Source organism: Mobula birostris, chromosome 7 (genome assembly GCF_030028105.1).
Source record: "Mobula birostris isolate sMobBir1 chromosome 7, sMobBir1.hap1, whole genome shotgun sequence".
Classification (NCBI taxonomy): Eukaryota; Metazoa; Chordata; class Chondrichthyes; order Myliobatiformes; family Myliobatidae; genus Mobula; species Mobula birostris.
The window spans coordinates 149,196,987-149,213,892 of record NC_092376.1 but is presented as its reverse complement, the minus strand read 5'-3'; the positions used below and the strand labels follow the sequence as shown (position 1 = coordinate 149,213,892).

At 39.1% G+C, this 16,906-nt stretch overlaps 1 protein-coding gene across 2 annotated transcripts in view; it reads left to right on the top strand.

The window, feature by feature from the left end:
• The window catches only part of LOC140200853 (pterin-4-alpha-carbinolamine dehydratase 2-like), a 51,167-nt gene extending 34,541 nt beyond the window's left edge, over positions 1–16,626 (top strand). For both annotated transcript variants that reach the window (XM_072264485.1, XM_072264484.1), the window contains 2 exons: positions 13,202–13,282; positions 15,957–16,626. In XM_072264485.1, the coding sequence (XP_072120586.1) occupies positions 13,202–13,282; positions 15,957–16,055 (180 nt within the window). In that variant the 3' untranslated portion in view covers positions 16,056–16,626. The remainder of the gene's footprint in view (positions 1–13,201; positions 13,283–15,956) is intronic.
• Positions 16,627–16,906: the final 280 nt, after the last annotated feature.

Sequence of the window (16,906 nt, the reverse complement as noted above, 5' to 3'; positions counted from 1 at the left end):
TACCTTAGAAATTACCTAGGGTTACCAATAGCCCTCTATTCTTCTGAGCTCCATGTACCTGTCCAGGAGTCTCTTAAAAGACCCGATTGTATTCGCCTCCACACTGTCTGCATAAAAAAAAACTTACCCCTGACATCTCCTCTATACCTACTTCCAAGCACCTTAAAACTGTGCCCTCTCGTGCTAGCCATTTCAGCCCTGGGAAAAAAGCCTTTTACTATCCACACGATCAATGCCTCAAATCATCTTCTACACCTCTATCAGGTCACCTCTCATCCTCCATCACTCCAAGGAAAAAAGGCTTAGCTCAGTCAACCTATTCTCATAATGCATGCTCCTCAATCTAGGCAACATCCTTGTAAATCTCCTCTACACCCTCTCTATGGTTTCCACATCCTTCCTATAGTGAGGCGACCAGAACTGAGCACAGTACTCCACGTGGGGTCTGACCAGGGTCCTATATAGCTGCAACATTACCTCTCGGCTCCTAAACTCAATCCCACGATTGATGAAGGCCAATGCACCATATGCTTTCTTAACCACAGAGTCAACCTGCACAGCAGCTTTGAGTGTCCTATGGACTCGGACCCCAAGATCCCTCTGAACATCCACACTGCCAAGAGTCATTCCATTAATACTACAAATGTTTGTATATTCTGCCATCATATTTGACCTACCGAAATGAACCACCTCACAGTTATCTGGGTTGAACTCCATCTGCCACTTCTCAGCCCAGTTTTGCATCCTATCAATGACACGCTGTAACCTCTGGCAGCCCTCCACACTATCCACAACACTTCCAACCTTTCTGTCATCAGCAAATTTACTAACCCATCCCTCCACTTCCTCATCCAGGTCATTTATAAAAATCACGAAGAGTAGGGGTCCCAGAACAGATCTCTGAGGCACACCACTGGTGACCGACCTCCATGCAGAATGTGACCTGTCTACAACCACCCTTTGCCTTCTGTGGGCAAGTCAGTTCTGAATCCACAAAGCAATGTCTCCTTGGATCCCATGCCTCCTTACTTTCTCAATTAGCTTTGCATGGGGTACCTTATCAAATGCCTTGCTAAAATCCATATACACTACATCTACTGCTCTACCTTCACCTATGTGATTAGTCACATCCTCAAAAAATTCAGTCAGACTCGTAAGGTACGACTTGCCTTTGACAAAGCCGTGCTGACTATTCCTAATCATATTATGGCTCTCGAAATGTTCATAAATCCTGCCTCTCAGGATCTTCTCCATCAACTTACCAACCACTGGTCTATAAATTTCTTGGGCTATCTCTACTCCCTTTCTTGAATAATGGAACAACATCCTCAACCCTCTAATCCTCCGGAACCTCTCCCATCCTCATTGATGATGCAAAGATCTTATTTCCTAGATGCACATTAGGCACTTAAGTTAAATACAGGAAGATTTATTTCTAGTTTTTGAAGAAATAAGTAATAAAAGTATTTCTATCTTTATTGCAATCTTGTAGTATTTAAACCTACCTAATAAGATAGAATAGAGATAAATTTGGGATTGAATTGGGATTCAATCCTTAGCATTAGGGTAGAATGGAGATTAATGTATATTCATAGACATCAACAGGTTTTTCATTCTATCTTTGCTGTCATACCACAGTTGGGAAATGCTGGTGAAATACTTGTTTTTGAAGATTATCATGATCTGGATAGCAGTTGGCAGTCCCTGTAAACTATCTCATCCTTACCATTGGTATGTCAGGTGTAATATAGAAAAATTAATAAGTCAGTTACAGTAAGTGTATCTATGTATATTAAATAATTAAATTAAAAATAGTGCAATAATAAATAATATTTGTTGTAAAGTTGTAAAATTAGTCAGATCCATCACAGGTTCAATGACCATTTAGGAATCGGATGGCAGAGGGGAAGAAGCTGTTCCTGAATCACTGAGTGTGTGCTTTTAGGCTTCTGTACCTCCTTCATGATGGTAACAATGAGAACAGGGCAGGTCCTGGGTGATGGGGATCCTTAACAATGGACACTGCCTTTCTGAGACACAGCTCCCTGCAAATGTCTTGGATACTATGCAGGCTAGTACCCATGATGGAGCTGACTAACTTTACAACTTTATGTAGCTTCTTTTGGTCCTGCGTAGTAGCCCGCACTCCATACCAGATGGTGATATAGCCTGTCAGAATGCTCTCCACAGTACATTTGTAGAAGTTTTTGAGTGTTTTAAGTGACAAACCAAATTTCCTCAACTCCAATGAAATATAGCCACTGTCTTGCCTTTGATATGTTGGGACCAGGTTGGATCGTCAGAGATCTTGATACCAGGAACTTGAAATTGCTCATTCTCTCCACTTCTGATCTCTCTATGAGGACTGGTTCATGTTCCCTCGTCTTATCTTTCCTGAAGTCCACAATCAGCTCTTTGGTCTTACTGACGCTGAGTGAAAGATTATTGTTGTTATTGACACCACTCAACTAGCTGGTATATTTTGCTCCTGTACACCTTCTTGTCTCCATTTGAGATTCTGCCAATAATGGCTGTATCATCAGCAAATTTATAGATGGCATTTGAGGTATGCCTAGCCATACAGTCATTGGAATAGTGGGCTAAGCACACATCCCTGAGGTGAGCCAGCGTTGATCGTCAGGGAGAATTAATACCAATCTGCACAGATTGTGGTATTCTAGTTAGGGAGTTGTGGATAGGAATTGCAGAGGCCCAGGTTCCATTAGCTTATTGATCAGGACTGTAGGAATGATGGTTTTAAACGCTGAACTGTAGTCAACGAACAACATCCTAACATAGTTGTTTGTGTTGTCTAGGTGATCTTTAGGCTGCGTGAACAGCAATTGAGATTGAGTTTGCCATAGACCTATTGTGCAAAAGGCAAATTGTAGTGGGTCCAGGTCCTTGCTGAGGCAGGAGTTGATTCTGGCCATGACCAACCTCTCAAAACATTTCATCACTGTAGATGTGTGTGCTACTGGGCGATAGCCATTAAGGCTACTCTTCTTAGGCACTGGTATAATTGTTGCCCCTTTGAAGCAGGTGGGATCTTCTGACTGTAGCAGGGAGAGGTTGAAAATGTCCTTGAATACACCGGCCAGTTGGTTGTCAAAGATTAGTTACACCTTGTCAAACTTACAGTACACTCAAAGCAATATTTCTGTACCACATCATTTACTTTATTTTTCCATCTCTTGGGGCCTTTCATTCCATTTCATTTTGCCAAAGAGAACTGTGCTTCTGAAACGAAACCAAAGAAAGGGAAACACTTATTAGGTCAGCAGCATTTGTGGAGAATGAACTAACAGTTAATGTTTCAGGCCTCTGACCTTCTGGTGAAAGGTTATTAACACAAAACATTAACCCTGCTCTTGACCCACAGATGCTGCCTGACTTTCTGAGTTATTCCAGCATTCTCTAATGCCCCCCCCACCTACACACAGATAGATCTCCCACACTCACAATTTGCATCTTTTTGTTTTGATTACTCTCTTGGTGCTGTTGTGCATGGTACTTTAGGAGGCATTTGCAAAAAAAATTATTAGATTCTACGCACTTTCATTATTTCTTTCCACCTTTCTGTTTTTCTTTCTCTGCCCACTACTCCCACTCCTGCTGTGTCGTGTCTGTCGTAAATCAGACAGCACAGCCTCTTTTCCACTGGCAATCATAGACTTGAAATCAATATCGCAACACTTCAGGATGGCCAATGTTAGAATTTCACTGTGGGATATTTGACTATTATTAAAAAGACCCGCAGTGTCATAGCAAAGCTAAACTAAAATACATCTGCTTGGACTGATTTCCCCCTTGCAATTTTTTGATTATGGTTCTGTTTCTGTAACATTGGATTATTGTGTCTGATTAAAACACCCAAATTGCTTCAATTATATCCAGAAGATTCAATTATATGTGAAAGACTGCATCAGCATTTTTCCTGCTTGGTTGGTGTTTTGATCACAGATCCTTAAGCAACCAGTAGCCAAATTTTGACTCTTCGTGATTTGAAATATAGAACTTTAGACAAAGTTCAGATGAATAATGATGCATCATGATGGAGCATGTAATAAAACTTTTTGCAGCTTCTTAAATTTTCATTTAATCAACGTTGAAGAAGTACAGATTCAGGCCAAATTAAGGACAGTTTGGTTGCCGGAATCCTACAATTACTTTAATTGGGTCTCAAGACAGATACCATGCAAAGTAATTATACTTAATGATAGATCACCTGACGAGATGTGAAAAATGTCAAACATCATTAAGTATGAAACTCAAATTTAGGACTGTATCCGAACTTTCCTTTTTATAGGCATCTAAGCTCAATGAAGTTGGTTATGTTTGTACACTGCAAATATTTAAAGGATAATAAGACCCACTTAAATAATAGAGTACTAATTTACCTGATTAGTGTTGGATTTTGTCTAGAGCTCATTGGTTGGAAAAAGACCCTTCTTGAGGCATATTAGACCTGAATTAATGAAGATTGCTGCAAGAATTGATTTGGAAAATTAGTCCTTAAATTGCCAGTGCTTATTTTCTTGGTGGGAGATTTTTTTTGGGAGACTTTTTCCAATGAAATCAAATATAAACAAAAATAAAGTAAATCTAATTTTAAGGAGCCTGGAAGGTGCATAGCACAATTTCTCACTTCCTGATGTTGAAGTAAATTCAGTTCAAACTTCCCTAGACAGCAGGTTCTCATATATGAAGAGATGAGGGAACGTCTTACTTAAATTCACACTTCATTGAAAGGTTTGATGTTTAGAGAACTTGCCATAAAGGACAACTAATGGTTTTGTAATTTGGGTTATGTTATTCATGTTTACAAAGATTCATGCTTTTTAGATTTTTCAAAGCCAGTAAGATCCAGGCAGCTCAACGTTCCTGGGTTTCATTGTTTTGGACGTAATAGAGAAGTGTTGGGGGGGGGGGGTAAAAGAGGTGGAGGTGTTGCATTACCGATAAGCAAGGATGTCATAGCTATATTCATAGGGGACTTACTGGAGGGCTCAACCTCAGAGGCAATTTAGAAGAAGCTCTAAAATAAGAAAGGTGCCGTTACACTGATAGGATTATACTGTAAACCCCCAGAAGGCCAAGAGGTGAAGATACAGAGATGTATGTATTATGGAAAGGTTGTCAGAGTGGAATATTTTACATAAGAACATAAGAAATAGGAGCAGGAGTAGGCCATCTGGCCCGTCAAGCCTGCCCTGCCATTCAATAAGATCATGGCTGATCTGTCCGTAAACTCAGCTCCATCTACCTGCCTTTTCCCCATGTCCCTTAATTCCCTTACTATGTAAACACCTAACTGTTTCTTAAATATATTTAGTGAAGAAGCCTCAATGCTTCCTTGGGCAGAGAATTCCACAGATTCACCACTCTCTGGGAAAAACAGTTTCTCCTCCTCGCCGTCCTCAATCTTCTCCCCTGAATCTTGAGGCAATGTCTCCTAGTTCCAGTCTCACCTACCAATGGAAACAACTTTCCTACTTCTATCTTATCTATCTCTTTCAAAATTTTAATTTCCACCAGAATTGATTGGAACCTCCTTAATACAAGAAGCTTAAATGGGGCAAGATGTCTTCAGTACATCCTCGAGGGGTTCTTGAAACAGTCCAACGAGAGGAGAAAAAGGAGAAAACATATTGGTCCTGGTTTTGGAAAATAAGCCAGCCCGGTGACATACAAGATAGTGGGAATAGTGACCACAACTCATTAGGTCAAAAGAAATTTATTATCAGAGTACACGTATGTCACCATATACACCCTGCGATCCATTTTCTTATGGGCATTCATCACAGTAAATACAAAGAAATACAATAGAGTCGATTGAAAAGCTTCACACATACAAAGACAGGATAGCAACCAATATGCAAAAGACAACAAATTGTGCAATTAGAAAAATTACTCTGTCTGGAGGCTGGAGGTCCATAACCAGTGGTGTTCTACAAGGTTCAATGTTATGCTAGGGCCTCTGCAATTTGAGATATATAGTGGCATGCAAAAGTTTGGGTACCCCTGGTCAAAATTTCTGTTATTGTGAATAGCTAAGTGAGTAAAAGATGACCTGATTTCCAAAAGGCGTAAGGTTAAAGATGACATATTTCTTTAATATTTTAAGCAAGATTAATTTTTTATTTCCATCTTTTACAGTTTCAAAATAACAAAAAAGAAAAAGGGCCCGAAGCAAAAGTTTGGGCACCCTGCATGGTTGGTACTTAGTGATACCCCCTTTGGCAAGTATCACAGCTTGTAAACGCTTTCTGTAGCCAGCTAAGAGCCTTTCAATTCTTGTTTGGGGGATTTTCGCCCATTCTTCCTTGCAAAAGGCTTCTAGTTTTGTGAGATTCTTGGACCATCTTGCGTGCACTGCTCTTTTGAGGTCTATGCACAGATTTTCAAAGATGTTTAGGTCGGGGGACTGTGAAGGCCATGGCAAAACCTTCAGCTTGCACCTTTGAGGTTGTCCATTGTGGATTTTGAGGTGTGTCTAGGATCATTATCGTGTTGTAGAAACCATCCCCTTTTCATCTTCAGCTTTTTTACAGACAGTGTGATGTTTGCTTTCAGAATTTGCTGGTATTTAATTGAATTCATTCTTCCTTCACCAGTGAAATGCTCCCCGTGCCACTGGCTGCAACACAAGCCCAAAGCATGATCAATCCACCCCTGTGCTTAACAGTTGGAGAGGTGTTCTTTTCATGAAATTTTGCACCCTTTTTTCTCCAGACATACCTTTGCTCATTGTGGCCAAAAGGTTCAATTTTAACTTCATCAGTCCACAAGACTTGTTTCCAAAATGCATCAGGCTTGTTTAGATGTTCCTTTGCAAACTTCTGACGCTGAATTTTGTGGTGAGGACGTAGGAAAGGTTTTCTTCTGATGACTCTTCCATGAAGGTCATATTTGTGCAGGTGTCGCTGCACAGTAGAACAGTGCACTACACTCCAAAGTCTGCTAAATCTTCCTGAAGGTATTTTGCAGTCAAACAGGGGTTTTGATTCGCCTTTCTAGCAATCCTACGAGCAGTTCTCTCGGAAAGTTTTCTTGGTCTTCCAGATCTCAACTTGACCTCCACCATTCCTGTTAACTGCCATTTCTTAATTACATTACGAACTGAGGAAATGGCTACCAGAAAACGCTTTGCTATCTTCTTATGGCCTTCTCCTGCTTTGTGGGCCTCATTTATTTTAATTTTCAGAGTGCCTGGCAGTTGCTTAGAGGAGCCCATGGCTGCTGATTGTTGGGACAAGGTTTGAGGAGTCAGGGTATTTATAAAGCTTTGAAATTTGCATCACCTGGCCTTTCCTAACGATGACTGTGAACAAGCTATCGCCCTAACAAGCTATTTAAGGTCTGAGACCTTGGTAAAAGTCATCTGAGAGCTCAAGTCTCTTGGCGTGCCCAAACGTTTGCATGGTGCTCTTTTCCTTTTTTTTCACTCTAAAATTGTACAAAACAAAAATAATACACTAGTTTTGCTTAAAATGTTGAAAAGAATGTTTCATCTTTAACTTTATGAGTTTTGGAGATCAGTTCTTCTACTCACTTAACTATTCACAGTAACAGAAATTTTGACAGGGGTACGCAAACTTTTGCATGCCATTGTGTGTATGTGTATATATATAATATATTTTGTCTATTATAGTTTAGATATATATCATATCTACTTTATATAGCCTTGAGGTACAAAGAGACTTTAGGGACCATAGTTCACTGAAAGTGTCAATGCAGGTAGATAAGGTGGTAAAGGAAGGCATGTGGAATGCTGCAGCTATATAAAACTTGGAGTATTGTGCACATTTCTGGTCACCCCCATTATAGGAATGATGTGGAGACTGTGGAGAGGATGCAAGAAAAGGTTCACCAGGATGCTTGCTAGATCAGATTCTATGAACTATCAGCGAAGGTTGGTCAAACTTGGATTGTTCCTTAGAGTGAAGCTCAAACAAGAAAAAAAAATTATAGATGCTGGAAATCAATGTAATGCACACAAAATGTTGGAGGAACTCAGCTGACCAGGCAGCATCTGTGGAGGAGAGGAAACAGTCGCCATTTTGGGCCAAGACCCTTCATCAGGAGCTTATAGAATTGGAGGCTGAGGGGAGATCTGATAGAAGTTTTTTTTTAAATTAAGAGATGTAGATACGATCATCAGTCAGAATCTTTTCCCAAGGGTAGAAACGTCACACACCGGGGAACATCCTTCGAAGGTTAGGTGGTTGTGGTGGTGGGGGGGGGGGGTAGTTTAAAAAACAATTTGAGAGGCAAGGTTTCCTTTACAGAGAGGGTGGTAAGTTCCTGGAATATGTCATTGGGTAGTAGTAGAATCAGGTATTTTGGTAGAGGCTTTAAGATGGGCACCTATATATGATGGGAAAAGAGGGACAGGGATAACCCACACAAGGAGGATATTTAGTATAAATTGGCATCAAGATAGGCAGAATATCATGGGCTTGACTGGTCTGTCGAGTGCTGCACTCTTCTATGTTTATTATTGAATTGTGAATATGAAGCTAATTTTCTTTTGCGCAGATGTTTAGGATATGAGCAAGAGGTGAAGGATTAGAATTTGTGGTACCCTTGAGCTTTCTCAGCCATTTTAATAAGATCTGATCTGATCTGATCTGATTTTGGCTTGGCTCCACTTTTCTGCCTAATTACTTGTAGCCCTTGAGTCTCCAATAATCCAAACACTCCTCCAGTTTTCCATTCAGTGACCTGATCTCCATAGCTCTCTAGGATAGCTAATTTTAAAGAGCTGCACCCCTGTGGGAGAGGAAATTCCTTCCATCCATTGCCTAAAATAAGCAACTTATTTTTTTTTCGAGTCTCTGATCCCTGGTTCTCGATTTCCACGAGGTGAAACTTCCACTTTGTAAAGCCACCACAGTATCTCTTCAGTTTCATTTTCAATAAGATCATCCTGATATACTTCTACAGTGTAACATGGACTAACCAAACTTTTCCTCCAATACAACCTACTTGTCTCAGGAATCAGTGTAATGAACATCTTGAGCAGGTAAATCCCTCTGGATAACGAGCACTCTAGGTATGGTCCCACCCACTCGTGGAGCTTCCCAACTTTTACACTCTGTTCTCGTTGCAATACGTTCCAAGTTTCCATTTGCTGCATAAAGTACTTGCTGTAACTGCATGTCAGCTTCCTGTTTTGTGTATATCGGTGTCTAGATTCTCCGTACAGCAGAATCCTATAGACTTCCTCCATTTAAACTCCTTGTTTTTCCATTGTTCCTACCAAAATATAACAGTACATTTCCTAGTATGATATTCCATCTACCAAGTTGTGGCCCACTCACTTAACCTATCCATATGCCTTTGCAGACTCTGTGTTCCTCCCAACTGTTTTTTTTACTGTCAGTCGATTTGGTTATAATACTTGCAATTTCTTCATTTTATTTATTAGTGTTCGTTGCATATAGCTGAGCCCCACCAATAAAAAATTATTAATTTACCCTGATTTTATTCTCTATCAATTAGTCTATCTTAATCCATGTTAATGTGCTCCATGGTGCCACAAGTTTTTGGGTCATGTATCACCTTACTGACTGTCTTCTGGATTTCTAAATATACCATCTCTTCTAGCACCCCTTTGTTGGCCCTGCTGTTTGCATCCACAAAAACTCAAAGTATTTCCTTTTCATAAACCAAACTTATTCTGAAAAATTGTATTATGAATTTTCTTAACATCTTTTAGTTGCTTACCTTTCCTGTTCCATTTTCTAATGATTTTAGCTTTTCTCAAAGAGAAATGTTAAGGTATTAGTCTTTAATTGTCAGCTTTTGGTTTCTACCCTTCTTTTGAATATTGAAACATAGAAACACAGAAACATAGAAAATAGGCGCAGTAGTAGGCCATTCGGCCCTTCGAGCCTGCACCGCCATTCAGTATGATCATGGCTGATCATCCAACTCAGAACCCTGTACCTGCCTTCTCTCCATACCCCCTGATCCCTTTAGCCACAAGGGCCACACCTAACTCCCTCTTAGCAAGTTGGATTTGCTAAATACAACTACTGTTGTAATCAAGATGAAATGTTATATTTATGTTTAAAATTAGTTTAAAAAGAGACTGCCAGGAGGCATTGAAAAATGTGATCTGTCAGTTGTGCCAGTTTGGGGCTAGCACATTCTGCCTGATTCAGACCTGAGGCAAGATGATAGAAATTTTTGAAACCAATTTTTGATTTTGTTGCAGGAAGAAGCATGTTTTCAGTGATTGTGAGGATGTTTCTATTATGAGTATAAAGAACAGACTATGCTGTATTCTGTGAGAGTGGATTACTGGTCTTATGGATGGGGTCTTGAAATATCACTGTCTTTTAAACAACGGAGGTGCTTGTTCCAGTATTAATAGAGTAGAAAATACTCATGATTAAATATTGTGTGCGGGTGGAGAGTGGAGATGGATGAGGGTTTATCTAACGAATTTTAAATGGAGGTCTGTGCAATATTTTTGGTCAAGAATCAGACACTTCAAAAAAAATCAGCTCTGAAGTCTTACAGTTAGAAATTATTTAGGGCAAAATGATACATTAGAAATCATTGAAACATTTTTATTGTGAATCAATTTTGATAGAAAACCCCTTGTGCACCACATGGGGTGGGTGTATATTTAGTTAACCAGTATAAATCATCTGAGATTGAATGAGGTGAGGGATATGTTTGATTCTGACCTCCAGAATTCTGATAGCTAGGCTTTGAGTTGTGCTGTACTGGAAGTTAAATGCTGTATTCTTCTTGGAAGTGACCACGAGAGAATATCTGAGGAAGAGCTTGAAATTGTACATATGGAGTGAAGTTTTAAAAGGGAACTATGCCAAAGTCAATTCTTACTAAATTAGATTGTTATAAAAAGAGCTTGTGAATTAACTGTTATCATTTCACAGAGTTGTTTAGGACAAATAGAGACAATAAGTTGGATTTCTTTTGTCCAATAGCTACCAATGCATTTTTGTTACTTTGAGCAGAAACCTTGATGTTTCTTCAGTACTTTTGTCTGTTTTTTCACAAGACTCGGTTACTAGCTCGGCACTTAACCCAGTACACATGGAAAGCAGCAAGGAGCTGGCAGGATTCGAACCTGGGACCCCTCTCCTTGAAGTCTGGTGCAGATGCCACCGTACCACCAGCTGGCTTACCAACGCATTGAAATTTGATCTAAATCTTATAAAGGGAAACTCTTTTAGGAATAGAGAATAGTTTGTGCTGTAAAATGGAAATTGATTCCATGAAACATTTGAAGGCTTCCTGAAGTATGCCTGCATATCAGGGTGTAATTGCTAGAAGCTTCCTTGCTCAGTAATTGCACAGCAATCACCGCAGACCTTGTCAGCTAGATTGAGGGGTTGCAATAAAGACAGAAAAACATCTATTAATATGTAATCATTTTGTAATTGAAAGAACTCTTTTGAAGACATTTTTATTTTTGTTTGTGATCATTTCATTTCAATGATTATTAGAGTCACATAGGTGGTTGATCAGACCTTACTTAATAGCAGTATATTACTAACCATTTGTATTGTGTGGTTTTATTAAAATATAACATTAAATATTATTTTAAATAGTAAAACCTAACAGAATTGGCTTAAGCTTTAGTAACAGAAGGGTTAGGTTAAGTAACTTAAACTAGTTCAATGAAATTCTAAGTTGAAACTAGTATCTCTCACGTGAAGTTGGTTGTTGACTGGAGGGTGGAATTGTATGGAGCTTGACCTGCTGCCCGTGCTCGCTGAATGCATAAACTTACCCGGGCTGAAATCAGGTGACTATACTGACCTGCTATATGTGGGATTATCTAGTGAGGCCTCAGCAGGATACCAGTAGCTGGCACATTTGCGAACGAAGCTGTTCTGACATTGAGATGCTTTTGAACCCACTTTTTAAAAACTTATAACACATTCAATCTAAAAAATAATTGAAATATTAAAAGGAGTAAAACTAAATGCTTCCCCTAACCCACTGAGTGGGCATCTTGTTCCAAGTGAAACACAGATGTACAGAACAGTAAATCACAGGAACAGGCCCTTCAGCCCATCATTTCTAGGCTGACTTTGATGCCAAACTAAGCTAAATTCCCCTATTCCCTGTCTGTTGTAAGGCCTAGATAGAGTAAACGTGGAGAGGACATTTCCAATATTTGGAGAATCTAGTACTAGAGTGCATAACCTCAGAGTATGAGGATGACCCTTTAGAACAGAAACAAGAAAGGATTTCTTTAGCTAGAAAGTGGTGATTCTGTGGAATTCATTGCTGCAGATAGCTGTAGAGGCTAAGTCATTGGGTATGTTTAAAGTGGTGTTGATAGGTTCTTGAACAGTAAGGATGTCAAAGGTTATGGGGAGAAAGCAGGAAAATAGGGTTGAGGCGTAAAAGAAATAAGTCATGGTCAAATGGTGGAGCAGATTCAATGGGCAAGATGGCCTAATTCTGTTCCTGTGTCTTATGGAAACTGAATCACTCAGGAAACTGATACAGTCACAGTCTGGTTAGAGCATTGAACATCTTGTTAATTGGACATGTTTAACAATAAGCTGGGACAAAATAGCCTTGTTTTTCTTATCTGTCTAAGATGTGCTCAGACCCTGATTACTGATGAAATGACTGATTTCTGCAACAGCTAAAAGTATTCTTGTATCACATTGGTTTGATCAGAATCAGGTTTGACATGAAATTTGTTGTTTTGTGGCAGCAAGTACAATACCTAAAACAAAAACAACTATGTTACTATAAGAATTTATTAGGAAGGATGTTTCCTATGGTGGGAAAGTCTAGGACCAGAGGACACAACCTCAGAATAGAGGGGCGTCCTTTAAGAATGGAGATGAGGAGGAATTTCTTTAGCCAGAGATTGGTGAATCTGTGGAATTTTTTGCTCATGTCTTTAGGTATATTTAATGCAGAGGTTGATAAATTCTTGATTGATCAGTGCATGAAGGGATATGGGAAGAAAGCTTGAGATTGGGGCTGAGAGGAACATTGGAAAGCATTCATTTTAAATAAGATAAATTTGGGCCCTTTTTTCATTTAGAATGGTAAAAGTCAGGCCCAGTTATCTTTACTGGTACCTATTATGGGTGATTAAAACTTGCTTTATATTTAACTTTTGATAGTTTATAGAACTGGGAGTTTGTTTTGAAGTTGTTAACTTTGTTTAAACTGAATCTCATTCCAGGCCTTTGGGTTTATGACGCGGGTGGCGTTACAAGCAGAGAAAATGAATCATCACCCTGAGTGGTTCAATGTGTATCATAAGGTAATGTGAGTTCTCCCTCTGCAGCAATGTATAACTCACTACTTTCTAAGTCTGTGATACTTGTACAGGCACACCATGTTTCCTCAGTACACAGAACTGCGATCATTATCTGTGCATTCAATTTATAAGGTACTGCAAGCCCTTACTAGTGTATTCTCAGCCATATTGCTATCTTGGTTAATGTGTTACAGCCAGTTGGGTCTGAATTCTTCCTTTGATCCTCCTGTGCAGTTCCACATAACAGATATCAGAAGCTTAACCGTTCGTAGCACTGTAAGGAACAGCATTTTGTGAGTCCGGTACTGTTTTCAGCTCAACCAGACAACTGGCAAGTTGAACTGAGACCAGAGCAAATGCTGTAGTTGTTACAGCATCACAAGCTGGAATCCTCTCCCACCAGCACTCATCCCTCAGAAATTCCTCATTCCCTGTCTCCAGCTGCCACCACAATGATAACTTCATGCTTCTTCAACCCTTTACTGGCTTGCACAGTACTGTATTTGTCCATGTGGAGCGGAGAGTGAGTTTGCAAAGGATGTTGGGAATGGCGAGGCTGGAGTGAAAGGCAATGAAAGGGGAGTTCTGACACGGGTTTGGCATCATTACGTTTCATCCACATCTTCTTCCTGGGTCTTTTCAGCATTCTATTTTATTTTAGATTTCCTGTATCTGATGTTTATTTTTATTTTCCTTTCCCTCGAGAGCACATCGACCAATTTATCCAGAATTACAAACAGCGATGTGCATTGACATGATAGGCTGAAGGAATTGTGTTATTGAGGGACAAACAGTATCTCAGAAGCTCCGATAATGCCCTGCTCTTGGAGATGATGGCACGGAATTTTATATATTTATTGTTGGTTTTTGATTTGCTCAACAGAGCAATAATCCATCAAACAGATGACGATTCCTTCGCCAATCCCATGAATTGTCAACTTGGGTCTTGTGTTCAAGTCTCCTAGAATAGGTGTAAACTACTTGAACTCTGAGGACTCAGTTTTCCTGTCACTGATTCACTTTAACGATAGGGTTTAGTTATAGGTCTATCTTCAACCATGGGTGATTATTGTGATATTATAGAACTATGTTGAATTATTCTGATGATATCTATGTGTACACCTTCTGCAAACCTTTAGTTTCTTGTTATAATCTGGGGTGAATAGTTTTGAACTTGCGATAAGGAACATTATGGGGTGTTACCCTGTGAAATAAACTGGAAATGCCACTATCTTCAGGTGGAGCAGGACATGAGTGCAGAACTCAATATAAAATGTATACTACTGGACCTTGAAATGAATACTGAGAGATGCATTGTGGCTATCCCTTATGATATTTTGATTGTTATAGTTGTTAAATGAAAATACTTTGCATTTTATTAGCAGTGAAAGCAAAGAACAATTTGACTTGGTATTAAATGCTGTGGTAAGATGAAACATTATACCAATTATTATGTTTCCTTATTCAGGTTTTGCACCTTAATCAGCATTTTGAAACCATGGTGGGAGAATTAATAATCATTCAGGGTCCTGAGTGGAAAATATATGGGCTTTAGAGTAATTTTCTTGAAGGCTCTATGACGTTAAGTAATCTGATGCAAAGGAAAATTTCCGAGTAAAATTGTATTGGCTAATGAAAAGAAACTGTATCTGTGCGTTCACAAATATTGCTAGAAAGAGGCATCTTTCAGAACCATTTGTAACCACTTCCATGTGAGTCAGGAAAGTGAGCTAGATGGAAAGTGAGCTAGATGGAAATTGAGAATACGCAATTTCCATCTAGCTCACTTTCCTGACTCACATGGAAGTGGTTACAAATGGTTCTGAAAGATGCCTCTTTCTAGCAATATTTGTGAACGCACAGATACAATTTCTTTGGGAGATGTCGACAGAAACTAGGAAAGATCAAGTCCGGGGTTTGAACTGTCAGGAAAGGTTGGAATGAGAAAGGGTGGAATGCAGCAGTAAAAGTTGATTTGTTGTATTAATTAAAGAGCAAGTTTTTTGAGAGCACTAGGAGAAATTCCTTGCTGACTTTTTTTTACATCTGCATGAACAAGCAGCCAAGTGCTCTGCCAAAATCTGGTACCTCTGACAATATGGGAATTCATCAAATCAGCACTGGAATTAATCCAGAACATTTCTGCAAGATTTGAACTGGGATTTAATTGCTCGACCTTTTGATTTGTACTGTAGATATTTATGGATGCAAATTGGAGCCAATAAGAAGCCTATAGTCACAAATTGGTACATTTAGAATAATCAACCTTTTTTTTATTAGAAATGTTGTTGAACAGTACACTTCGTTTTTTGGTGAAGAAAATTGTCACATTTTCACAGCAATTTTTTGCTTAGCTGTATATATATTCAGTAGGAAAATAATATATTATGACCTTTTCTCCACTGTAGAAATTCCCCTGTCACATTGTTTTCTTTTGGAAGAGACCCTTCTAGTCTCTACTTGTAGCAACAACCTCAATAATGTTTCACCAACCTTCTGTTTTATCTTCTGATGTAATAATTGCATATGATGTGTGAGATTATACAAAGCATCTGCTCCAGTACGGCAAACAGAAGTGAGTCTGGGCCAGATTCTGAAATTGATTTGTCTGCATCTTTAATTAAAGTGGAATGGTGACTCAATCTTGCTTTTTCTCCCACACCCTTTTCCCCTCCAGGTTCAGATTACTCTTCTAACACATGACTGCGGTGGTCTCTCCAAAAAAGATATCAAACTGGCAAAGTTCATTGAACAAGCTGCTGCTTCAGTAAATTAGCTCCTAATTTTAGGTCTTCTGTTTTCCTTTTGTTGGAGAAAATAGATTTTACCTAAGATGCGTTGCCTTTAAGCTCAAGGTGAACATATTAAACATTCCAATTGAGACCAATAACGGAATGTGTAATTCCCACTTTAAATCAATATTTCTTCAAGAATGTAAGCTCGTGACTGCTAAAATCAGAAATGCAGAGGATAGTAAGTTATTTAAGAACTCTGACCCCTCAAATCACAAACGTTACTTTTAATAAACCTGCATTTTGAATTCAGCATGCTCAAATGATGAGACTTGCACCTGGAACGCTGCAGAGGAAGTACTCAAGAGTGATAAAAATGTTAAAAGCTGGAAACTTTCAGCATGTTGGTCAGTTTCTGAGGAAAGAAGCAGAGTTAATGCTTCATGACAGGAACTCTTCTTCCAACTTTACTTCCCTTTTCACAGATGCAGTTGGACCTGCTGGATGTTTCCAACACTTTATATTCTAATTTCAGATTTCCGGTATCTATTTTTATTGTTTGTTTACTTATGTGTATGTACGGTACTGGAAATAATAAAGACTAAATAGAATATCCACTCATGTTGGGTGCATTTCTCTTGACATAAGTAAGATGGTATGAATTGCATGTCTGTACATTTCTTGTTTTTATCACAGTTTTGCCATGTTATCCTTGTATAATTAAAAACTGCATCATTCAGATTTCTTGTAGCACTTTAGATAGCATCATGGAATGGGAGAAGATCATTTGGCCCCCAGGCTTTCTCCTCCATTCAGTTAAAACATGGGTAATTCTTGACCCTGGTTTTGCTTTGCTGTGTGGACATGATATTGTTGGGTTCTTAGGATTCCACCT